Here is a 25213-nt window from a genome sequence, read left to right on the forward strand (position 1 = left end):
CTAGGTTTAATTAGAGATTAAAGTGTTATCAACTTTCTTGCCTGGGCTGGCTTTGAATCAGGATCCCCAGATCTCAGCCTCCTGAGAAGCTAGGATTACAGATATGAGTCACTGGCATTTGGCTTGTGCCTCTGATGCTTTCTCTCTGTCCTTCTTCATTTGTTTCTCTGTGTCTGTGTCTGCCTGTCTATCTGAGTCTGTTTCTTGCTCTTCCTTTCTCTCCTTTTCTCTCTGTTTCTATCCTGGCTCTGTCTCCTGATCTTTGTTCAGATCACTAGGTATATGTAAGTTTTCATCAACATCCTTGAACATACAGAAATGCTTCCAAAACCCTTTCATTCCATGCTGTTACTATTAGCATGGTTATTGTGGATGCCATGGTCTCTGAATGATGGTACAGGAAGTGACAGGGTACATGAGCACCTTCAGCCTTGCAGTGGTACACCACAGCCACAATATTAAGAAGAAGCATTGTGATTGTCAGTGAAAATAAAGGAACTTGTTACTCAACCCTGAACTTCAAGGACCTAGACTCTCAGTTCCCCAGCCTTGGCGTGAATTAGATTAGGAGAATAAAGATCAGAGAGAGCTCTTAATTCTGAGTAGCCAAATGTCCTTATCCTGATATTCAAGACCAGATATTCTCCCCTAGTCTGGCTGTAACCCATTTGGCTGGCAACAGACCAGGACTTTTAACTATCACCCCTGCTTCATTCTCTCCCTTCTTCAGCTGTGACCCAGTTTGCATAATATCCATATCTCACTGTTAGTTACTTTATGATCAATCCCCCCAGAATGCATGGGTGGAGCCATGGGCTAGTGACCTGTACCTAACACTCCAGACACTGAGATCTAAGGAATGCAATTTGAAGCCAGCCTGGGTAGCACAGTCCATGAAATTCCTATCTGTAGTTAACTAGCAAAAACCTAGAAATGGAGCTGCAGCTCCAGTGGAGTGCAGTAGCAGCCTTGAGTGAAAAAGCTATGGGATAGCTTTCAGGCCCTGAGTTCAGGCCCCAGGACCAGTATAACACACACACACACACACACACACACACACACACACACACACACACACACACATACACACACACACAGGGAGAGAGAGACAGAAAGAGAGAAAGAGAAGACAGACAGAGAACCTAGGGGCAGAAGCACCACATTAGTTAGTTTTTTATCAGACCCTACCAAATTACACTAGCATTCACTAAAAAAGCCCTATCTTATATGCAGGAGTGAATCTCTTTCTTTCTTTTTTCTTTCTTTTTTCTTTCTTCTTTCTTTCTTTTTTCTTTCTTCCTTCCTTTCTTCCTTCCTTCCTTCCTTCCTTCCTTTCTTTCTTTCTTTCTTTCTTTCTTTCTTTCTTTCTTTCTTTCTTTCTTTCTTTCTTTCTTTCTTTCTTTGTCATGGAGCTTGAGCTCTGGGCCTGGGTCCTGTCCCTCAGCTCTTCAGCTTAAGGCTAGTGTTCTACCACTTGAACCATAGCTTCACTTCCAGTTCTCTGGTGGTTAATTGGAGATAAGAGTCTCATGGACTTTCCTACCCAAGCTGGCTTTGAATTGTGATCCTCAGATCTCAGCCTCCTTAGTAGCTGACAGGTATGACCTTAGGATGACAGGTATGACCCACTGGCGCCATGCTAGGAGTGAATCTTTAAACTTTGGCTGAATGCTCTGCAATACACCGGTGCTGGTAGTGATCCATCTCTTTGTCTATTCTCCAAACTGTGGGTCTAATAAGAGAAACTTTCCAGGAAGGGCCTGGAACCATGTCCTGGGCCAAAGTTCATTAGATTGAAGACTTTGAGTACACATCAGACCTTGTGGCTGGAATGGAGGTCAGAGACTCTGTAGCCAAGTCATGCTGGGAGAAATGAGCCCTCCAGGAATGGCACCAAGAAGGAAAGCCTGTGGTACCAGGCTGTAGGTTCTCAACAGGATTGTGCACCAGATAGAAGAATCAAAGCTGGTTCTCACAGGCATAAAGACCGTGTGAGTTTGAGCCTGGCACCACTTCCTCTGGGAAGTCAGGCTGGACTGCAGCTCCTGGCTCCTGGTATCTCATTGCATCTTAGCAGAATTCTACGTTTCACACACTCCTGATTACAGACCTGGCTCCCAGATTACCAGAGGCCCAGAGAGCCCTGCTTCCTCACAGTGTCACAACAGCAAGTTTCCCTTAATTGTTTTTCAAGTGGATAAATGACTGCCCTTGATCTCAGCCACCAGGATAGATGGGAATAGGGTGAATAGGGGAATGGTCCTTAAGAAATGCCAAAGTGACAAGTATGTTTGAATAGACCAGCATTTCTAAACAGGAAGGGGACCATGCAGACTCTCAGACCATGATTCTAAGGGATTAGGGATCTTGAAGATGGACTTAGTGAACTATGAGTAATGAGTTCAAGGAGGAATTTCAAAATGAGCACAGTTGTAGCTCCCTGTCTCTGCTCGAGTCCTTGCCTTTGCCCTATGGAAGGTGGAGGGCATTATGCATTATATCTGTGTGATTCTGAGCCTGCTTCTCTGCAGACCAGCCCTGAATTTCTCCAGTACAACCTTCACCTTCTTGACAGTTCCTAGTATCTCAAGAGCTGCAGAAGCCACACAGCGCCTCTGGAGGAAGGGCAAAGGAAAAACAAGAGAGGGGAAGGGCTCACGTCCAGCATGCTGACTGATGACTTCCTGTGACCTCTGCCTTGTCAAAGCCACTCTCCTGCAGGAACAGCCTTGCCCAGCCTCTCCTATGTCCCTGCCTACTCCCAATCAGGTCCATACTCCAGGCTGGGCAAGGTCTAACTGAATTGTGCCTGTTGGTGAGTTGCAGTGTACTGCATAGAGGGACAGAAACTGTCCTGTGAGCCAGCCATGCTGCTGGACCGACATCCTGCCTGTCTAACCACAGTAGTCTGTGGGTTCCTGCTTCTCCCACTCCCGATCCAGAGTAAGACTCCTGCCAGAGGGTGGTGGAGATGGGGGGAGGAGGGCAGATACCAGAGTGAGATCTGCCACATTGTGTAGAGCAGAGTTTGAGACCTGGGGAAGGGAGGAGCAGGTAGAAATGACAGGTAACCGTGTGGGGAAAATGGTGCTACTTAAACCTCTACTAAATGCCAAGGATGGTGACCAGAGAGGGTCATAAATGCCTGAGGACACAGAAGAGTGAGCATATGGCATGCATAAGACTTCCAGTTCAGAATATCCAAATAGTAGTCAGACCAGCTACTCTGGATGTTTTCCTTCTCTGTGTGGCTACAGCTATATTTGTAACTCATTTGTATCTGCTGTTGAATTAGCTGGCCTTGACAATGTAATTATCATTCATGCTGCTTTTGTCTCTTAGTGGGTTACCACATAGCCAGAAAACCACCATATCATGTTCTGGTGTGGCCTGAGAAACATTTTGGACCTTGGCAATACACAGGTCCTAGAACCATATTACAACGCTGAACTGTGATGACCCTGGATTTCCTTTACTTGTGTATCAACCCTGAGCAAAGGGCTTCCAGGGAAAGGATGGTGTGCTGTATGTGCTCTGTGCCTGCCACACTGTTCCCAGGTCCTTATCAGTAGATCATACCAAGAGGGAACAATGCCCAAGAATATGTATGTAACTCTTGATCCCTCTCATTCCAAAGCACCTTTGTGTGGGCTCTGATGACCTCCTCTGCTTAATCTGCCTCAAGGAGTCTCCACTTACCTCATCAACAGCCCACTCTGACCAGATTCCCTCCTTTACCTGCTCGTGACCTGATTCTGGCTTGTGATTCTGAACCAGTCCAAGCCAAAGATAGTTTAAGACAGGAGTTAGTAGATCATAAAGATTTCACTCCTGGCAGACCGTGGGCCTTTTTACCTCCTCATATCATTTCACTGAGGGCTTCTTCCTGAGGATGAAGCATCATCCAGGCAGCTGATCTCTTAAGAGGAACATATCATCAACATTGTGTCCTTTAACATATTTACTCTGACACATGTATCAAGCATGAGTAGCCAGGGGCCACAGTGGAGGTACTTGAGCAGAGATCCCATCTGGCAAAGAACCTTAGATGGAATATAACCAGGGTCAGTAGTATGCCTTCAGACTTGGAAAGATATTGGTATCTCTGGTGTCTACGAGTGGCTTCTGTCCCAGATTCAGCCACACCAGGTAACATCAAACTTGCTAATAGTAACTCCCTGACAGAACTTTGGGGGGGGTTATGTCAGATGGTAAGGAGGGGTCCAAGGAGGTATAAGCTGGTACTGATGACACAAAGCAGTAATGGGAACTGAAGAGAAGATTCTATATAAATAAGGCATCCATGCAGCAGAGATTCACAGTTGCTGGGGGGAGAAAATCTTACCACAAGAACTGATTTTTGACCATAGTATGCATGATGGAATAATTGTTTATTATTGTATCTGCAAAAGGCTGATTTATTCATGGATACAAAGCTCTAAAGATGTTCATGCCAATCATACCAACAATACCTCCCACCACTATATCTGAAGACGGCCTTTATCTCAACATCTATTCACCTACCACTGTCTATGAGGGTCCTAACCTGCCTGTGAGTGTCAGGACTTGGTCAGCCTTGGTAAGAGGACATTTCTTCTGCAAGACTCTTAGTGGAAAGAACAGCCTGAGCTCTGAGGCAGTGTGGAACCTAATGAGACGTTTCATTATCAGGCTCCATAAACCACGTGCCAGGAAGGGTGACTCGCCAATAGTAAGGGATGCAGAGCCATAGGTGGTCCCAGATGTTAGAGACCTTGGTTCTGTAATCAAACAACTCAGTCTCCCAACTTGATCCCAGAAGACTTATTGAGGAACCCAAGAGCTGAACTTTGAGATCACTCAAGTTGTGGGTTATCTATTGTGCTAATGCTAATGTGTGATCCTTTGGACTCGTTAAAGTGAGACAACCAGGGAAGAACCCATTTTCTTTCCACTTTAGATAGGCAAGAGAGTATGAGAAGCAATACTCCAGGCTTGGAGCCATTAATTCAGACTTGGATTCCTGGAGTGGACCGCAAGGACAGAGAATGAATTGGGAGCCCTCGCCCAGGAACAAGTTCAGGAGGTCCTGAGGGAGTTCTTTCTATATTGGTAACTGCCCACAGCCAAAGCCATGGACAGTGTAATGGACACCAGAGGTAGGATTGGGGCTGGATGAAAATGACAGCTGTCTTGACTTTCCCAGGTGATGGTGTGGATCCATGGTGGTGCACTGGTTGTAGGTATGGCTTCCTTGTATGATGGATCCAGGCTGGCAGCCACTGAGCATGTGGTGGTGGTCACTATCCAGTACCGTCTGGGAGTCCCGGGCTTCTTCAGGTGAGTGTGGGATTGAGATGGGCAATAAGAGTCAAGCAGAGCCAGGACAGTCCTGTAACCCTTGTCTCTGCCACTTCTCAGCATTGGAAACCAGCATGCCACTGGCAACTGGGGCTACCTGGACCAAGTGGCCGCCCTACGCTGGGTCCAACAGAATATCGCCCACTTTGGAGGCAACCCCGACCGTGTCACCATTTTTGGCAAGTCTGCAGGTGGCACAAGTGTGTCCTCACATGTCATGTCCCCCATGTCCCAAGGACTCTTCCATGGTGCCATCATGGAAAGTGGGGTGGCCCTGCTGCCAGACCTCCTCTCCAGCTCCTCTGAAGCAGTCTCCTCAGTGAGTGCCCTCAGCTGCCCTGGTCCAGACTCCCTGCATTTCCTCTCACCCTCAGAGCTTCTGATTCTCTGTGTTTTCTGGGGACAAAAATGACAACAGATGTAACTTGGGAACTTCTCCTTGGGAGTTGCTGAGGGCTCAAGGGTAGGATCTACCCCTCTCAGCCTCACATAGGCTGAGTGTGGTCTGTGGTCAGCAAGGCTACACCCAGATTCTCCCATATGGATATAACCATGTAAGCAGGGGGGCGATGAATCCTCCAGCTGAGGATCATCACCCAAGTGGGAACAATTTCACACCTGCAGTAATCCACACACTATATCCTAAGAAATTTGGAGTAATCTGCATCGATCTGGGTCTGGACAAACCTCTCTGGCTACTTCAAAGGATAAGGCAGCCCCTGCATGGTTACTTTCCAGATGGTGGCCAACCTGTCTGCCTGTGAGCACGTGGACTCAGAGGCCCTGGTGCACTGCCTGCGGGCCAAGAGTGAAGAGGAAATGCTGGCTATTACCAAGGTCAGGCTGAATGGTGCGGGTGGGGTCAGACAGGGGAACCTGCCCACTGCACCCTGAGGGGAAAAGGAAAACAAGATGTGAATCACCCTAATACTCTGAACCTATGACTCTGTTCTTGTAGACCTGGATAGGAAATGAAAACTAAGGGAGGCTAACCCAAGTATTGCATCCCAAGTTGGATATGTGTAGGAGAAAATGTTGGGAAGAATTGGGATGGGGTGGAAGTAATATGAGGACATTAGAAAATATGTGTGATGCAATCTCAAATCCTGAATATCGATGCTTCCTCAGACCTTCAAGATCATCCCTGGGCCTTCCTTCCCAGGTACCCCAATGAGCTACAGCCTTGGCTGACTTCCACCCTGTCCCTAGCATCATTGGTGTCAACACTGATGAGTATGGCTATGGCATCCCCATGGTGAGACTTCATTCTAACTCAGTTGTCAGGAGAGAGTCATCTGTTATGTGGGTGAGTGACAGGGGATGCATGGTGGAATAGGGCATGATACCTTCATGACCAGGCCATTCCATACTTAAACTGTCTCCCCTCCACTCAGGTCTTGGGACTTCTTGACACCATAAAGAGAATAAAGAAACAGAACTTGCCAGATATTATGGAGAACATGGTAGGGCTTATGGTAAGAATCTGGACACCTGCCCCAATGGATGGGGAACCACAAGATATTGAAATAACCTTCAGGAATACAGGATAGGATATGTTTGTGTTTCTGGCAGGGTTTCTCCAGTTGGCTCTTTCCCCCTACACGAATGTCCCAGTCTGGGTGTCATCTCCGCACCCAGAGGCTGCCTCCTCCCTGCCACTGCACTCCTGCCTAACCTGACTCTCTCTGATCCTCTTGGCATAGAACTTGCCTGCTAAGTGTGCAAACCTGCTGATGGAAGAGTACATGGGGAACACCGAGGACCCCCAGACCCTCCAAGCCCAGTTCCAAGACATGATGGCAGACTTTACATTTGTGATGCCTGCACTGCAAGTAGCACATTTTCAGCGTGAGTACATCTGTAGCTGAAGCCTGACTATGCAGTGGGCAGCTCAGAGCTGTGCATCCCAGGACAGTTCTGTGATGTCCAAGTCCACATCCTTGTCTTTCTCAAGGCCCCAGTGTCAGGCACTTGTCCCACTTGTCAGTAAATTCTCATGACTACTGTAAGACACAGGTATCACTGTCACTTTACTGAAGAGGAAACTTAAAGAGATTGTGGGCATGGTTCTGGGGATAGGGCACCTGCCAGTGAGCATAAAACATCAGATATTGAGTTATGTGCTAATCTCAAGGAAAAAAAAGAAATTTAAACAGTGACAAGTCCAAGACCACACAGACAGGAAATACAAGCCATGATTTAACTGAAGCTTTTCCCATTGGGTTTACCAGGAAGATGACAGTACCAGGCATTCCTTGTCTTGGAAACCCATCCTAGAGGTTGGAAAATGGAGCACTGGCCATGGATTATACCTCTTCAGACTTTCCCAGGCTTCTTCCTGCCTGGGGCTCCTCATCACACTGGTCTAGATTCCAGCCAGCTTAAACCTAGCTATCTTATCACCAAAAATGTAGAAGCACAGCTCAGATGAGGGGGTCACCATGTCATATATCATCCATCCCTCTAGGTTCCCACGCCCCCATTTACTTCTATGAGTTCTAGCAACCACTCAGCTTATTTAAGGACATAACCCCCCAATCCCCCCCACCCCCATCCCACGTGAAAGCTGACCATGGTGATGAGGTTGCCTTTGTCTTCAGGTCAGGTGGCAGCAGTCTTCTTCATTTCCATAAGCTAGGATGGGCCACACTGGGACACCTGAGAGGAATACCAAATGAGGAGACTGGGGCTCAGAGAAAGGACAAGATCAAGTATGAAACCTCTTGTAGTTCAAAAGGCTGCAGGGGAGTTAAAATTAGGACTGTGGCTGTTCCTGATTGATTTCCAGGGCCATAGGGAAAAAGTAGGCTACCGGTTCATAAATTTGCGTAGGGTGGTAGATTCAGGGAGAAGCTGGGATAAGTCTGGAAATTTGGGATTGGAGTGCCTGATCCTTCCTTGGTAGTGGCAGAGGAAAGAGGACCAGGCCTGTTTTTCAGGATATGACTATAGTTGAATCATGGCTGTGGAGCATGATAAAGCAGCCTGATAGGTTGGTCAGGATCCAGACTCTTGTTCTCTGTGAAGTTGACTTCACTAAGGAGGAGGAGGAGGAGGAGGAGGAGGAGGAGGAGGAGGAGGAGGAGGAGGAGGAGGAGGAGGAGGAGGAGGAGGAGGAGGAGGAACTACTGAGCAGGAGGATTATGAAGTACTGGGCCAACTTTGCTCCGAATGGGTAAGAGGATATCACTATTCAAACCTCCTCAGAATGAGATCCACCTGGAGCTCCTCTTGTCCTTAGTACCCTAGTTAGCATCCATGGTATCTAATTACCTGACATCCTCTCTCCCCAACTCATCACCCACTCAGACAGAGATCATCTCATGAATATTAGTCCTTGTCCCTGAAAGCCAATCCTTTGGGGAAATATCAGACCTTGCCTCTGTGAAGGAAGGACAATACAAGCCACCCAGGTGGCCCTGGGCTATGTAGAACTGACACTAGTGGTCCTTGTTTTGTTTTGTTTTTTGCCAGTTGTAGGGCTTGAACTCAGGACCTGGACACTGTCTCTGAGTTTCTTTTGCTCAAGGCTAACACTCTACCACTTGAGCCACAGTGCCACGTCTGGCTTTTTGTGAGTAATTTATTGAAGAGTCTCACACACTTTTCTGCCCAGTCTGGCTTCAAACCCCTATCCTCAGATCTCAGCCTCCTGAGTAGCTAGGATTACATGCATGAGCCACCAGCACCCCATCTTGTTTTTTTATTTTTGTTTTTGTTTCTTAGTTTAATTTCCATTGTTACTATAAAGGTGCTATACAAAGAGGTTACAGTTACAGAAGTTAGGTAAAGAGTACATTTCTTTTTGGACAATGTTACCCCTTCCCTTGTTCTCTCCCAGTTTTTCCCTCCTGTCCCCATCCACAGGTTATATAGTTCATTTTCTACATAATGTCCAGTGAGTATCATTGCCGAATTGGTTCACCCTTTGTCTCTCCATTTCTGTGCCCTTCATTACCCTCCCCCAAAATGACAAATGAAGAAATAAGAAGAAAAGAAAAGCAACAACAAAGAAAAAACCTCTTGTTTCCATTTCCCAGAGTTCATTTCAATAAATGTTATTTTATATGATCAGATGCACATAGGCATCATGGCTTTGGGTCCCTCTCAAGTATATCTTCCTTTGGACTCACTATGTGTGAATGCCTAGAGACCTGTATAATTTATTATGCCCCCATGTATTTTAAATCTGGCTTCCTCATATGAGAGAAAACATGCACTATTTGTCTCTCCGAGCTTAGCCTGCCTCACTTAACATGATTTGTTATAGGCCCATCCATTTCCCAGCAAAGGATATAACATTGTTCTTTCTAATGGCTGTGTAAAATTGTGTATAGGTACCACATTGTTTGGATCCACTCATCTATTGAGAGCCATTGTTTTCTTATATCAAGAAATCTCCCTCTCATTCTTCACCCTATCTCTGACCTGCTGAGCTGCCTGGTCTCAGCTGGGGCTCAGCAGGACTCAGTGACCCTCACCTGCCCTTCTTGGTGGGGGATGGGGGCATGTTCACAGGAATCCCAACAGCAAGGACCTGCCCCACTAGCCTGACTTTGACCAAGATGAGAAGTACCTGCAGCTGAACCTTCAGCCTACTGTGAGCCAGGCCCTGAAGGCCTCCAGGCTGAAATTCTGGACCAAGACTCTGCCCCAGAAGATTTCGGAGCTCAAGAAGGCTGAGGAGACGTACATAGAGCTGGAACAGCTGTATCCAGCTGACATTGGCCTGAATGTAGGTAGTGTCAGCACTTGTTTTCTGTGTAAACTCAGAGGCTTTATCCCTTATCCAATAGATTTTGAGACCACTCTGACCTACTTTTGGTCAACTTGCCATCCAAGGGCACTAACTTTCCCAAGTTAAATCCTCTCTCCTTCATCCATTGAATTTAAGACCTATACTAGCGCTTCCTGACTTGGGAATGGAGAGAATTCTCACATTGCCATGTCTGCCATGGACACTAGGTGGCAGACAAGAATACCTTGAAGTCTGAGCTGAGAGACTGGGCAGAGCTCAAAGACCTTAAGAGTGAACAGGACTGGTGCATAATAAATCCCTCATTGAATCTTGAGAGCTGCCAACAAGCCCTGGGTGATGTCATCTCTGTCCATGCATAAGAATATTCCCCAAGGGGATTTTTATGACACATTTTAGATTTTCAGTAGTTACCTTCCTTTTTAAGAGCTTGATTAGGAAATAATTCCATGCAATTAAATTCACCCATTTACCCACATACTTGGATAAATTTGGTTCTTAAATTTGGTGACCTTAAAGGGGGTTGTGTTGTGATGTCTCACTGGACTTTTTTTTTTTTTTTTGGCAAGTCCCAGGGCTTGAACTCAGGGTCTGGGCACTGTTCCTGAGCTTCTTTTTTACTCAAGGATAGCACTCTACCACTTGAGCCTCAGTGCTACTTTTGGCCTTTTCTGTTTATATAGTACTGAGGAATTGAACCCAAGGCTTCATGTATGCTAGGCAAGCACTCTACCACTAAGCCACATTTCCAGCCCTGGATTTCCATTTTAATTCATTTTATTTTTAATTAATTAACTTACTTCAGGGATTTTTGGAAGTAATATCTGGCTACATAGTCTGCGATGATCTGGCATAGGGAATCCTTCAGCCTTAAACTTCCAAATTGCTGGAATTGTGGGTGTGTGATTTTGTCTTTGCCCTGTCTCTCCCTCTGTCTCTGTCTGTCTGTCTGTCTCTGTCTCTTTGTTTCTCTTTCTCTTTCTCTTTCCTCTCTCTCTCTCTCTCTCTCTCTCTCTCTCTCTCTCTCTCTCTCTCTCTCTCTCTCTCTCTGTCTTATCTGTCTTTCTCCAAATCACTAGACACATGTGAATTTTCATGACACACAGAATTTGCATCATACACACAGAAATGCTTCTAAGAAGCTGGGTGCTGGTGGCTCATGCCTGTAATCCTAGCTACTCAGGAGACTGAGATCTGAGGATCGTGGTTCAAAGCCAGCCCAGGCAGGAAAGTTTGTGAGACTCTTATCTCCAATTAACTACCAGAAAACCAGAAGTGGCACTATGGCTCAAGTGGTAGAGCCCTAGACTTGAGTTGAAGAGCTCAGAGATAGCACTCAGGCCCAGAGTACAACACAACAGACAGAAAAGAAAGGAAAAGGAAAGAAAGAAAGAAAGAAAGAAAGAAAGAAAGAAAGAAAGAAAGAAAGAAAGAAAGAAAGAAAGAAAGAAAGAAAGAAAGAAAGGCTTCTGAGACTCCAGCATTCCACATTTCTACCCTTACCATGGCCATCATTGATATCAGTGTGTCTAAATGATGATTTGGGAAGTGGTGGGGCACATAGGAACCTTCACCCCAATAGTGGTACACAACAGTTCTGGGATTAGGAAGAAGAATTGGGATAGTCAGTTAACAGAAATTGTATTATGATCCTGAGTTGCTGGGGTCTCAGGTCCACAGCCCAGCTATGAAGTCAGGAGAATGAAAGGCAGAGAGATCATACCGCCAGGAAGGGTCTGGGAACATGGCTTGGGCCAGAATGTGTTGGATAGGAGACTTTGAATCCACAACAGGCCTTGCTGATGGGGCAGAAGGCAAAGAAGTCCTAGCCATTTCACACCAGAGAAATGAACCCCATGGCAAGATGGCAGCCCATGGCTATAGGTGCCAAAGAATATTGGGCCCTTGAATGAAGAAGCCAAGCTGGTTCTTAAGGCAGTGTACAATTAAGCAGAACAACTCTTCCTCCAGGAAGTCTGGCTGGGCTTCAGCTCCTGGACTCTGGTGACTCACTGTACCCTGGCAGGATTCTATGTGCTTCACAAACTCCCAATTACAGACCTGTCTTCAGCTTACCACAGGCCCCGAGCCCTGGCACAGTGATGCAACCTGCAAGTTCCCCTGAAGTATTTGTCAAGTGGGCAAATGACTTGATCACACTCACCAGGGTAGCCACGAGAGTGGGGGTGGGGTGAGTAGGGAGGTAGGTCCTTAAGCAATGCCACAGTAACAAGTGTGTTTGAATTCCCAAATAGGAAGGGGTTTATGTAGACACTAATGGATGAAGAACCTTGAAGGCAGGCTGGTAAACAATGAGCAATGAGTACAAGGAGGAATTTGAGGGTAAAGGATACAGGCACAGCTCCGTGTCTTTGTTCACGGACTTGACTTTTCCCTGTGGAAAGTGGGGGCCATTGTCTATCTATCTGTGGGAGCCTGAGCCGGCTTCTCTGTTCCCAGCCTCCATTCTCAGCTTTCCCATCCCTAGTGTCCTCATTTGGCCTGTGAAGGCAAGGACAGAACTTAGTGATCACGGTTTTAGGCAGAGGGATCTGATACCTTGGAGGGACTGCAGAAAGCCACTCACCACCTAGGCTGAGTGCCCCTTCAAGGGGACACAGAGAGAAGAGAAGCAGCCACTCCCCTTGTTCTGCCCACTGACTTCCGGGGACCTCCTCCTGCTCAGAGCCTTTCTCCTAACTTGTAAAGGAAGCCCCACCCAGCGCCCCGCCTCCTGCCCGTAGATGGGTTGGCTAGATCCCTGCTGCTGTCCTGAATTCTGTCCTGTTTTGAAACAGCGCTGAACCAGGCCGGTGAGAGACTACCATGCTGGACCGACTCCCAGCACAGCTGAGTGCCGTGGCCTGTGGGCTCCTGCTTCTCCTTCTCAGGGCCCAGGGTGAGGCTCCTGTAGGAGCAAAAGGGATGGGGTCAGATCTGCCCAACTGCGCAGAGGCAGAGCCTGAGTATGGGAGGGAAGTGACTGGGAGAAAGGAGCTGGTGTTGCTGACAGCATTTGAATCCTGTGCTCATGTTCAAGGGAGGGACCTGGGAAGCACAGAGAGCTTGGGAGCCACAGAAGAACACTTAACATCTAGGAGTGAACTGAGAATCGGGTTGTAAGGAGCAGCAGACTAGCAGGAGAAGGTTAGCAGCCTCTGTGTTTGGTGTTTATAGCTGGAGCTGTGTGACTAGTAGGTAATAAAAAAACGAAAACTTTATAATAGCTTCCTGCTGCCATTTGACTCTGAATGTGTCATGACTTCGTGAAACAGGTGTCCTGGCCCTCTCAAAGGGGCTCTAGGTTCCTCTGTTTGCCCTTGGGGAAAACAGAATCCTAGGCACCGCATGGGAAAGCAGCTACAAGAAGTTCACTGAGTCTTTCCCATCTCATGGACCTGGTTGGCAAAAGCAGGTCTTGGCCAAGTAGGGCAAAGGTAATGGTACTCTGTGCTTACCAGGCCTTCATTAGACATTAGCCTAGGTGGGCACCACGCCTGGGCATGACTGGGCCCTTTATTCCTCTCCTCTGAACTACTGTTACCAGAAGTTAAGGCAGCTAACTTGACTTCAGTTGGGTGCTTATATCTGGCAAGAGAATTCAGGCAAGACACAAACATAAGTAAAGGTGATAGGGAAATTTCTTAGAAAAGAAATACGGTAGACAAAAAAACACATGGTATAGACATGCCACCTTGCTTTATCTTTGAGTTTACCAAGATTAGCCTTGAAATAAACAGAGACAACTGAGGTTCTTGAATATATATTTTTTGGGGGAGGGGGAAGGCAGTCCTGGAACTTGAACTCAGAGCCTGGTTGCTTTTCTTAGCTTTTTCCACTCAAGGCAGATGCTCTACCACTTAAGTCATACCTCTGCTTCCTGTTTTTTGCTGGCCAATTGGAAATAAGAGTCTTGGACTTTTCTCCCCTGCTGGCTTTGAGCTTCAGTCCTCATATTTCAGCTTCCTGAGTAGCTAAGATTACAGATCCACTGGCATCCATCAAAGATGGCTTTTTTGGTCTCCTTTCTATTCCCTGACACCAAAAACTTAGGACCCTATTCTAATCTCCTCAGTTTTTTTTGCTCTTACTTAAAGGGGGCTTATTTATTTTTTCTTTTGTAGCCCCTTTGCTTTCTTTTTGTTGTCAGGTAGATTTTGGTTTATCAGTTTATCCTGAAATCTGCAAGTCTAGGCATTAGTTCCCTGGCTGCCTGCTTTTCTACTAGTCCTGTCAGGACCAGCCTGCCACCTTCTCTTCATCTGCTCAAGGGAAGGCTCACCCATCTGTTTCCTATGGCCCACTCTCTTTCTTGCCTTCTATGGCCAGGCTACCACTAGAAGACATCAGAACCACTAGGTAGATCTGCCCAGCCTCACTGATGGCTCTTATTGAGATGGTGTTTTACCTTGAAGTTACGTTCAAAAAGAATCATTAGCAAGCCTTAAGAGCATGGATTTGGATCCCAACCAGTCCTAGCTACTCCAGGGATATCCTCAGATCACAAGACTTTTTTTTTACACAGTGGTTGGGACTTTGACCAAAACTAGATTTATGCTTTTGGCTCCATTTGCACCTAAATGATCACAATCTCATCCCCTTTCTGGTACCAGTCTTTTCTACTTCCTTGAACTCCTGCAAGACAGAGCTTCCTGATGCTATTTAATGGAAGGGACTCTGTTAAAGAATGAAACATTGTTGTAACAAGTCTTTAAGCAGGGAACTTTCAACAGATTTGCTACTTTGTCATAATACAGGTAAGCATGAAACTTCAGTGGCAGTGACTGAAGTGTATTACACAGAGAAATATTTTATTCAACACAGAATTATGCGTAAGTAGCATGCTGCTGGGAAGACTTTTTCATTTAAAACATAGCTTAGTTTGATTCTTGTTGCTAAAACAAAATGCTTGGTGCCAAATTATGTATAAATAACATAAATACGTTTATTTAGCTCAAGTTTATGGAGTCTGAAATGCTTGGTCTGATGACCCTTTGTTTGAATGCATGTGAGGCCTTCTTGTTATAGAGCATATGGAGAGAGATCACAGGGTGAGAAAGGAAGCAATAGACAGGGTGGAAAAGCCAAAACATGTTTTGGGTTGGGTTTGGTTTGGTTTGGTTTGATTTGATTTACAGCATTACTGTATGGATTGAACTCAGGATTTCAAATCTGCTAGGCAAGTACTCTACCACCTGAGCCATGCCTCTAATCCTTTTCATTTTACTTTGTTTTTCTGAGAGTCTTGAACTTTTCCCCAGGCCAGCCAGAGATTGAGTAGTTGAGATTACAGATGTATATCACTGTACCTGGCCAGACTTCTTCTTTCCTAACATCTCATTCTCAATGTTGCAAATCCACTCCTACAAGGTCTAAACCACTCTGAAAGATCATTAATCCTTTACAATGACCTCCCACTGCATCCTGTTCCTTAGAGGTTCCCTCTCCTCAATACCAAACCACAATAGTATCAATCATCTCCCCTTTGGGGAATAAATCCTAGCCAAAATACAGCATTCTCTCCATTTTCTCCCTGGTCTTCAAGATTCATATACTTTTCACAATGCAAAATACTTTTATTCCATGCTTTTAGTCTCAAAGGGTTAGCTCCTTCTGGCACAGACAGAAGTCCAAAGTCCCAAATCCCATCTGAAACTCAAGGCAAATTCCTTTTCACTATCAGCATGTAACTTTAAAATTTTTTTTTAAAGCTAACACGTTACATAGTTTCAAAATATAGAGTTGAATCCAACACAGGGTAACAAAAATCTTATTCTAAGAAGGATAAACAGAAGGGTCAATAATCCTGAGCAAATCTGAAACTGAGCAGATACAGGATGGCAAAACTTCAAGTTGAGCACTCTGTGTGTGTGTGGCAGTGGGCAGTGGTCTTCATGGCTTTGGCAGCCCCGCCCCTAGTGGTATTCTGAGGTTGTGTAATGTTACCTGTGCCCTACCCAGGCTGACCTGCCAGCCTCCAGGAAGGAGGTATACAATGCTGAGGTCTCAAGAGCAGTGATTTCATTCGTAGAGTCTTGGGCATTCTAGGGTAAAATCTTTGCAGTGGCTCTACCTCAGCAGCAGGGCCTCCCAGACAGTCCTCTGAAATCTTAGTGGAAGCCATAATGACTCCATGGTCTCCGGATTCTGTGTGCCTGCAAAATTAGCACCAGGTGGATGGCACTAAGAGCTGATGTTTGCTGCTTTTGGAGCAGCATCAGGAGCCATGCCTGGGCTGTCTTGAAGCACAGCTGAAATCAATCCAGAACATTATAGTGGGATGCAAGGCATGGAATCCTCAGGTAACCCCAGACGGTGAGCCTGTGAAGACATCCCTGGCTCATTTTCTGTGCACTTTCTGCCATCCAGGGCCCTCTGGGCCTAGAAGATTTCTGTGATGTCTTCAGGGCTTCTTTCTGATTTTTTCTGAAGCATAAAGTCTTGCTTTCTTCCATCATTGTTGCTTCCTCCTCCTCCTCCTCCTCCTCCTCCTCCTCCTCCTCCTCCTCCTCCTCCTCCTCCTCCTCCTCCTCCTCCTCCTCCTCCTCCTCCTCCTCCTCCTCCTCCTCCTTCTCCTCCTTTTCCTCTCCTTCTCTTCCTTTCCTCCTTTCCCCCTTTTCCTCTCTCCCTCCCTCCCTCTTTCTCTTTCTTTCTCTCTCTCTCTCTCTGTCTCTGTCAGTACTGAGGTTTACATCAGCTTTGTGCTCATAAGGGCAAGTTTTATCATACTATTATAAATATCATTGAAAATGGAAAAACACCACTAGTTGTGGCTCATAGTTTTAGCTACTTAGGAGGCTGAAATCTGAAGATTTCAACCCAACCAGCCCAAGCAGACAAGTACAGGAGAGTCTTTTTTTTTGGGGGGGGGGGGTTGTCCGGTCGTGGGGCCTGAACTCTGGGCCTGGGCGCTGTCCCTCAGCTCTTCAGCTCAAGGCTAGCGCTCTACCACTTGAGCCACAGCGCCACTTCCGGCTTATGTGGTGCTGAGGAATCAAACCCAGGGCCTCAGGCATGCAAGGCAAGCGCTCTACCACTGAGCCACCTCCCCAGCCCCCAGGAGAGTCTTATCTCTAGTTAACCAACAAAAAGCCAAAAGTGGAGCAGCTTTCTCCCTATATCATCACTCTTAATTTTGGCCTTGGGTAAATTCTTGGAGTATGGATGCAATGTAGTGACTCCTTTCTAGTGGTGTAATAGAGGAAGTCTTTATTTCCAGTCTTTATTTCCAGTTTCCATTTCCACCTGAGATTTCCTTAATGTAGCTTTCACTATTCACATTGTTATTAACATGACCACTTCTCCAATCTCTACAAAGTTCTAGCTCCTTCTAGTCTCTTGGTCTATCATGTTCCATTCTAGAATTTTCCTAGACTGTTCTTCCAAACCTTTCCAATTTCTAGCCATTTATCTAGTTCCAAAGCCACTTCCAACCTTTGTATGGTGGTCTGTGACTGTAATGCCAGCCCTTGGAAGGCTGAGACCGGAGGATCATGAAGGAGAGGTTAGCCTGAGCTACATAATAAGACAATGTCTCAAAAAAAAATAGAAAAGAAAAAGGTCCACTCCCACATCACATTTCAGATAGTATAGCAATAACTCTACCCTTGATGCCAATTTTCTCTGTCAATCTTCTTTGTGTTGCTGTAATGAAATATTTCTGGGTAATGTATAAAGAAAATAGGTTTGTTTAGCTCTCACAGTTTTGGAGTCTGAAATTCTATGATCTGTGGCTCTCACTGGTCTGCTCTTGGAAGGGCTTCAAAGTTCAGCTCTCTCCTTCCTGCTCTTAGCAGGCTCTTTTTTCATACCTCCAGCATGAGATGAGGGAGAATTAGAAATTTTCAAGTCTATTCCAAGAGTCCTCCTTGTGCCTCCCATCATTTGGCTGGGTAGGTTGAAAGGACTCTTCCAGGGTGAATGTGGGTAGCAAAGGGCAACAGGAGCCACAATGTGAATGGCAACCGATGGGGCACACCCAACTCTCATGTGCATCTCTCTACCCACAGGCCAGGATTCAGCCAGCCCCATCAGGACCACACACACCGGGCAGGTGCGGGGCAGCCTCGTACATGTGAAGGACATCCATGTTGGAGTCCACACCTTCCTGGGCATTCCCTTTGCCAGGCCACCTGTAGGACCACTGCGGTTTGCCCCTCCAGAGCCCTCTGAGCCATGGAGTGGTGTGAGGGATGCCACCTCCCACCCAGCCATGTAAGTTCTCCCAGGGAGGGCAAGGTACTTTCATGCCTGGGGTAAGACAGAAGCTCTGAGTTATGGGTCAAGCTTAGTAATTCATCCATCTGAACACCACAGCCAGTTTCCCTTTACGTTGTGGGGATTTTCTGTGCATTTTTCAATAATGGTGTTGAGGCTCAGATGGTGTTGAGGCTCAGATGGTGCTGAAACTTTGCCCGCTCCAGGCTCAGGTCTTGGCAGGTGGACAGTGCTAGTACCAGGCACTAAAAAGAGTAACAGACACCTGAGTTGGGTTGTGCCACATATTCTCTGCCACCAGAGGAGGTATACTTGGAGAGCTGTAGGCTGGCTCTAGGAGCCTGTTGAGAGTCCCTGACTCCAGCAGCCGAGGCTGCACATCCTGAAGAGGGAAGCAGTGATGGTTCCTTGGGGAGAAAAAAAAAAAAAAAAACAAGCTCCACAGTCACTGTGCCAACCCACAGGACCCGGAAACACATTTGTGTCCTTCCAACTAGAAAAGGTTCAGCACCTGGTCATGAGAGTCTGAACATGGTCAACTCATGTCCCATCCTATGAGAAACCAACCTTCATTCATTCATGCTATGCCTGTGTGGTGGCAGCTCTCCTGTTCCAGGCCTAAATGGGTACTGGAAAAAGTGGTGAGTGTCAACATCCGTCGTAACTGAGGTTTCCCACAGGGACTCCCAGGAGTCACGATTTCCCAACTTCGGAAGTCTAGAATTCAAGATTAGTAACCTTGTAGCCTCCCTGGAAATCAGAGTTCTACCCTGGCTTCCCAGATACTATGACCTGCAGCTGGCTAGGAAGTAACTTTAGAGAAGGGTCGTATGTGAGCAGGGTATCAGGAAATGATGGCAAATCCACAGCAAGGATCTAGTTCAGTCCAGGGCTGGCTACTGGCTGACTGTCTGTTATAACTGTTCACCAGCTGTCTGCAGGACATTGCTGCAATGAAGACACAGGCTCTGAAACTGTTGAATCTGACCCTGCCTCCCATCCCCATATCTGAGGACTGCCTATACCTCAACATCTACTCGCCTGCCCATGCACATGAGGGCTCTAACCTGCCAGTGAGTATCAGACCATGGTCAGCTGGGGTAGTCAGTTGCCACTGACTCCAGCCATTGAGACTGGAAAACAGTTTTTAAATCAATGTTACGTGAGACAATCCGTGCCATTTGTTTCCCCACAGAAAGTTCTAGGGGAAATGGTATCAAGCTCTGACATTAGGGTGCACTCCTAAATACTGTTCTTCATTCAGCTGGGCCCTCTGATCATAGCCAAGGCAACAAGTCAGCTTGGGGTTCTACCTATGTAGGGAGGTAAACACAGCCAAAATGGTGTCAAATCTAAGGAGCCACCCAAGGAGGGACTCCGGCCATGTGGGAACCATGACATCTGCCTTGATTTCCCCAGGTGATGGTGTGGATCCATGGTGGTGCACTGGTTATAGGCATGGCTTCCTTGTATGATGGATCAGTGTTTACAGCCTTTGAGGATGTGGTGTTGGTCACTATCCAATACCGCCTGGGAGTCCCAGGCTTCTTCAGGTGAGCCTGACATCGAGTTGAGCAATGGAAGCTTAGCAGAGCCAGGACAGTCCTATAATAAATTCTCTCTGCCACTTCTCAGCACTGGAGACCAGCATGCCACTGGCAACTGGGGCTTCCTGGACCAAGTGGCCGCCCTACGCTGGGTCCAACAGAATATCGCCCACTTTGGAGGCAACCCCAACCGTGTCACCATTTTTGGTGAATCTGCAGGTGGCACAAGTGTGTCCTTGCATGTCCTGTCTCCCATGTCCCAAGGACTTTTTCATGGTGCCATCATGGAAAGCGGGATGGCCCTGGTGCCCACCCTCATCTCCAGTTCCATTGAGGCAGTTGTCACAGTAAGTGCCCACAACACCACCAGTCCAGATGCACTGGATCCCCCCCCCCCCCGCCCCCTTGCTCTCAGAGCCTTTGGTTCTCTGTCTCTTTAGTAGGAATAGCAAGGACCATGGAGGTGCTTTGGGAACTACTGAGAGTTCCACACCCCTCTGCCTCTCAGACGCTATATGTGTTCAATGGTCAGCAAATGCTGCTCCCAGGGGGCCTCACAGTTCAGATAATCATGTAATCAGGGGAGATGGCTCTGCTGACTGAGGCCTTTGAAGATCAGGAAAATTGGAACCATTTCACATCTGTAGCAATCAACAATTTGTATCCTGAGAGCTTTGGGGGGGCACCTGTATCCATCTGGATGAGGCAGCCCCTACCTGATTGCTTTCCAGATGGTGGCCAACTTGTCTGCCTGTGGACAAGTAGACTCAGAGGCCCTGGTGGGCTGCCTGCGGGTCAAGAGTGAAGAGGAAATGCTGGCTATTACCAAGGTCAGGTTGAATTGTGTGGGCATGGAAGAAAAGAAGTGAAAAAGTGTGGGCCAGGAAATCCTGAGTGCCCTTCAAACTCCATTAATAGTTTACTGATATCTTTGAGTCCACAGGATGGGAATAGAGACTGATTTGCTAAAGCCATGTCTACATGAGTGGGGGTGAGAATCTTAGGATGAAACTTTCACACAGGAATATAAGGCATGAAACTTATCCATGGTCAGAAGTGACCTAATCTTCCTCTTGGACACTGAATGTTCCTTTAGGCCTTCAATATCATACCTGGCATAGTCGATGGGATCTTTCTGCCCAGGGATCCTGAGGAGCTGCTGGCATCTGCTGACTTCCAATATGTCCCCAGCATCATTGGTGTCAACAATGATGAGTATGGCTGGATCATCCCCTCGGTGAGGCTCAGATCCAAGCCCCTTGGTGTCTGGGATATCTCTTATACAACTATAGGCCAATCAGAACCACAACACAAACTCTCCTCCTACAATTCAGAGCATGGTCAACTATGGCACCCAGAAGATAGACAGAGACACGGTGCGAGCTATCCTGCAGAGAAGGTCAAAGCAGCTGGTGAGAATCTTAGAGGTCATCCCAGATACGTTGCCCAAGAACTGACCCCACCTCAAAAAAGTCTAAACTGTGCTACATTTGTGGGTGGGGTTACCCCAAAGCTTGGCCCTTTCCCTCTCTACCTTGTCCTATCCCCAGACTCCATCACCCTATCCTGAGGCTGCTGCCCAGAAGCTGCCTAATCTGAATCATTCTCATTCACTGGACTAGATGTTGCCTCTTGCGTTTGGTGACCTGCTGATAGAAGAGTACATGGGGAACACTCAAGACCCCGAGACCATCCAAGCCCAGTTCCAAGAGATGATGGGAGACTTCATAATCGTGATGCCTGCACTGCAAGTAGCACATTTTCAACGTGAGTAGACTGTAACTGAAGCCTCACAACCCAGCAGGCAGCTCAGAGCTGTGCATCTGAGGTGAGCTTTGTCGTGTTAAGTTCCCCCACTGTGGCTTTCTCAAGGGCCCAGTGCCAGGCACTTAATGTCTCACAGGTCAGAAATCCTTATTACTACTCTAAGGGACAGACATCACTTCCGTTAGATGGAAAAGGAACTGAATTAGTGACACTCAGTGACTACTCCAGGATAACACAAAAGAACAATCCAAATCCAAGGTCATAAGTTAGCCAAGGATCTTCCCACTGGCCCTTCTCCAGCGTGGGGTACCCCACTCTCCCACCCATGTTCTAGCCAGCTTTGGGCCTATATATCTAGTCATCAAGAATGGGGAAGGGCAACTCCAGTGAAGGGACACTGTGTCATTGCCTCTCTAGGACCTCATGCTCCTGTCTACTTCTATGAGTTCCAGCACCGACCTAACTTCCATAAGGACATCAAGCCACCCTGTGTGAAGGCTGACCATGGCGATGAGATTCCCTTTCTCTTCAGATCCTTTCTTGGGACCCAAGGTGGGTTTTTCTCATTCCCTAGAGCTGTGGTTATCTTCACTGTCCAGAAGAAGAAATGCTTGCCAAGAGAAGACTGGATCTGGTATGTACCATTTACAGCTCAAAAGCCTACAGGAGGTTTGAATCACTTTAAGCCCCTCCCCACACCAGCCTAAGCTCTCTCCACCTTGCTCCATCTCACCTTGCAGTCTGGCATAGGGACTGAGCAGGGGCCTTCCAAAGGCATGATTGTTTCTAAAGGACTTCTCAGGGTCAGAGGAAGATAGGAATTCTGGGCACAGAGCAAATGCAGCCCCAAGGCTGCAAAGAGTAAAAGCAGGTTGAGCAATAGGAGAGTCTGGACCCGAATGCAGATAGAGGGCCTGGGGGCCCAGCGTCAGGTCACAACTGGGTAGTAAAGAGAGAGCCCATCTGGACACCAGGATGGCATGACCAGGAAATGGACTATCATTCTCCTCTTTGTAGTTGATCTCACTGAGGAGGAGGAGCTGCTGAGCAGAACAATGATGAAGTACTGGGCCAATTTTGCCCGGAATGGGTAAGTAGAAACCCTGCTCGAACTTCACCATAGTGGGGTCTACCCATTGCTCCCCTGTGTATGTTTGCCTCATGAGCATGCATAGCCACAATTTAATTCCTGCCCTCTTCACAAGCCTAGGACCCATTCTGGGAGGGTACATGTGGGTAATGGTTTGTCTCTTAACCTCAGTGTACCAGAGGGGGCGCTATAGCTCTATGGTACTATGAGAGCCTACCTCTTAAGACAGGAGAAAACAGTCCACAGACCACTGCTTATGTGAGAAGTTAATGCTTTCCCTTATCAGGAAAGTTCCTCCTCATTCCCCACATATGGAATTGCTGGGCTGCCTGACTTGATCAAATTCTGGAGGTTCCTGTCTGGACACAGCAGGACTCAGAGTGACCCTCACCTCCCTGATGGGAGGGCATGTCCACAGAAACCCCAACAGCAAGGACCTGCTCCATTGGCCCATGTTTGACAAGCATGAGCAATACCTGCAACTGGACATCCATCCTTCCGTGGGCCAGGCCCTGAAGGCCTCCAGGCTGAAGTTCTGGACCAAGACCCTGCCCCAGAAGATCCAGGAGCTGAAGGAGGCTCAGATGAAGCACACAGAGCTGTAGGAGCCTGTGTCGGAGAGGAATGGGCTTGAATGCAAGTGGGGTGAGCCTAAGGACCCCTCACACCCATTGAGGAGCAGAAATTCACTCCAAAATTCACATCCGTCCATTCAGCCAACATTTAGGAGGAACCCTTGTATGTTTGTTGCCACAGACTCACTAAATTCCCCCCAGGGAGGTGTGATTGGGAGACAAAACCTTCTACATTGTTCCGTGTCACCTGTGTCTACTCACCTTCTCTCGTGTTCCTTCTCCTCCCTTATGACTTAGCAAGGTCCTTTGGAGACTATTTTCCAAACATGGGTAATAAACCCATGTCCACCCCTTAGTAAATTACCCATGTCCTCATACTCCCTAGGGGCCCAATTGAAAATCTTAACACCAGAAGCACAGTGTCTTAGTCCCTTTCACCCACTGTATCATAAGCACGTCCAAATTTCTTTACTGGGTCATAAGTTAATAGCTCATATCCCAAGCTGGTGGCTTAAATCACACAGGGATTTACTGACAGCTCTAAGAAGTCTTTATGAAGGTGCCAGCTGAGGTGAGGACTTGCTTTCTGCTTTAGATATGATATCTACTCCTATCACACAAGGGAAAAACAACCTCACACACAAGTATAATTTAGAGAAAGAGTATTAATCCATCTTCTGTGACTATCAGAACATTTCTGATGATGAGTCTTATGAAGAGAAGAATGTCTTTTGGTTTTGAATGCAGAAGTGAGATTAAGATGCCACCATCTGTTGGGCTACTCATGAATGCCCGTTGGAGTGCACCACCACATGGCAGAAGTGGGAAACCAAATGACAAGTGCAGAAGAGGCAACTACATGGGGTAGCCTTGCTTTAAGCTAATCTAGAACTCCTTGGGGCTCATGAGAACTGCACCAATTCTTCCCACAAAACAATGACCCCAAAACCTAATACCTCCCAACAAGCCCTGCCTCATAAAGGGCCTCATGCATGCTGGGCAAGAGCTCTATCACTGAATTGCACACTCAGCCCAAGAGGTATGGGTGACATGTAATTAAATTAATCTCTTTTAGTTGTACAGTTAAGTAAACCTAAGTAAATATGGAGCATATACACCTACCACATCATCAAATTGGAAAATGTTGACTTCACTCCCAAGCCGCCTCTCATTTTCCTTTATAGTCAGTCATTACCTTGAACACTGCTTCAAAGCAATCATCTGATTGCTTCTGCTGCTGTAGTTCACCTTATTTTGCATGTGGTATAAATGGAATCTTTGTGATGAACTCTGTCACTTCACTTCTGAGATTTAAGCCATAGGTCTTTTCTTTCACTGTGGAGTGGCAGTCTGGAGATGATGCACAGACATGCACGTATTTTATCCATTCAAAATTGATGCACATTCAAAATCCTTCCATTTTTAAATTTATTTATCTTTTCTTTTTTGTTATAGCCTAAGTTGGCTATGAACTCATAAACTGGTTGCATCCACCTATGAAGTACTGGATTATAGACATGCACCACCACGTCTAGGTTATAAATAAAGCTGTTATGGATATTTTCGGATTTGACTTTCTGTGCTACAAGCATTCATACTTTAAAATACTCATGCATTTTTAATTTAAGTTTTGGTTAAGTCCCGAGAGTAGAATTATAAGTGTGCGTTTAACTTTTAAGCAAAAAAGTCAAACAATCTTGCAAAATGATTGTATCATTTGGCTTCTCCACCATAGATGAGGGTACCTGTTGCTCACTGGGATTATGAGTCAAAATCTGATTGTATGGAGTGTACTGTGGTAGAGCTCACATTTGCTTTGTTTCCAACCTCTCTCTGTGTCTCTATCTCTCTGTCTCTGTCTGTGTATACACAAGCACGTGTGTGCGCACATGTGCGCATGTTTCTGAGGCTCTTCAATTCC

General features: G+C 46.7%; 1 protein-coding gene and 1 pseudogene across 2 annotated transcripts; both read left to right on the plus strand.

Annotated features, from left to right (window-relative positions):
* Positions 1 to 4432: 4432 nt before the first annotated feature.
* On the plus strand, positions 4433 to 10154 carry LOC138806884 (pyrethroid hydrolase Ces2e-like; annotated as a pseudogene).
* A 2700-nt stretch (positions 10155 to 12854) lies between these two features.
* On the plus strand, positions 12855 to 24860 carry LOC138806978 (cocaine esterase-like). Of its 2 annotated transcripts, none has more exons than XM_069992493.1 (12): positions 12855 to 12995; positions 18106 to 18310; positions 19245 to 19386; positions 19733 to 19866; positions 19949 to 20207; positions 20592 to 20690; positions 20957 to 21097; positions 21195 to 21272; positions 21483 to 21627; positions 22045 to 22179; positions 22645 to 22717; positions 23136 to 24860. In XM_069992493.1, the coding sequence occupies exons 1-12, from the start codon at positions 12923 to 12925 to the stop codon at positions 23320 to 23322; spliced, it is 1671 nt and encodes a 556-aa protein (XP_069848594.1). In that variant the 5' UTR covers positions 12855 to 12922; the 3' UTR covers positions 23323 to 24860. The 2 variants fall into 2 exon arrangements, with proteins under 2 accessions (XP_069848594.1, XP_069848596.1); XM_069992495.1 differs by lacking the exon at positions 23136 to 24860 and adding an exon at positions 23004 to 23126.
* Positions 24861 to 25213: the final 353 nt, after the last annotated feature.

Source organism: Dipodomys merriami, unplaced genomic scaffold, assembly GCF_024711535.1.
Source record: "Dipodomys merriami isolate MVZ:Mamm:240054 unplaced genomic scaffold, mDipMer1.0.p SCAF_41, whole genome shotgun sequence".
NCBI lineage: Eukaryota > Metazoa > Chordata > Mammalia > Rodentia > Heteromyidae > Dipodomys > Dipodomys merriami.

Coding starts and splice junctions, on each gene's coding strand:
- LOC138806978 (XM_069992493.1), top strand. CDS start 12,923: ATGCTGGACCGACTCCCAGCACAGCTGAGTGCCGTGGCCTGTGGGCTC. Junction 21,273..21,482: donor AGAGAAGGTCAAAGCAGCTG/GTGAGAATCTTA, acceptor TCACTGGACTAG/ATGTTGCCTCTTGCGTTTGG. Junction 22,718..23,135: donor GCCAATTTTGCCCGGAATGG/GTAAGTAGAAAC, acceptor GCATGTCCACAG/AAACCCCAACAGCAAGGACC.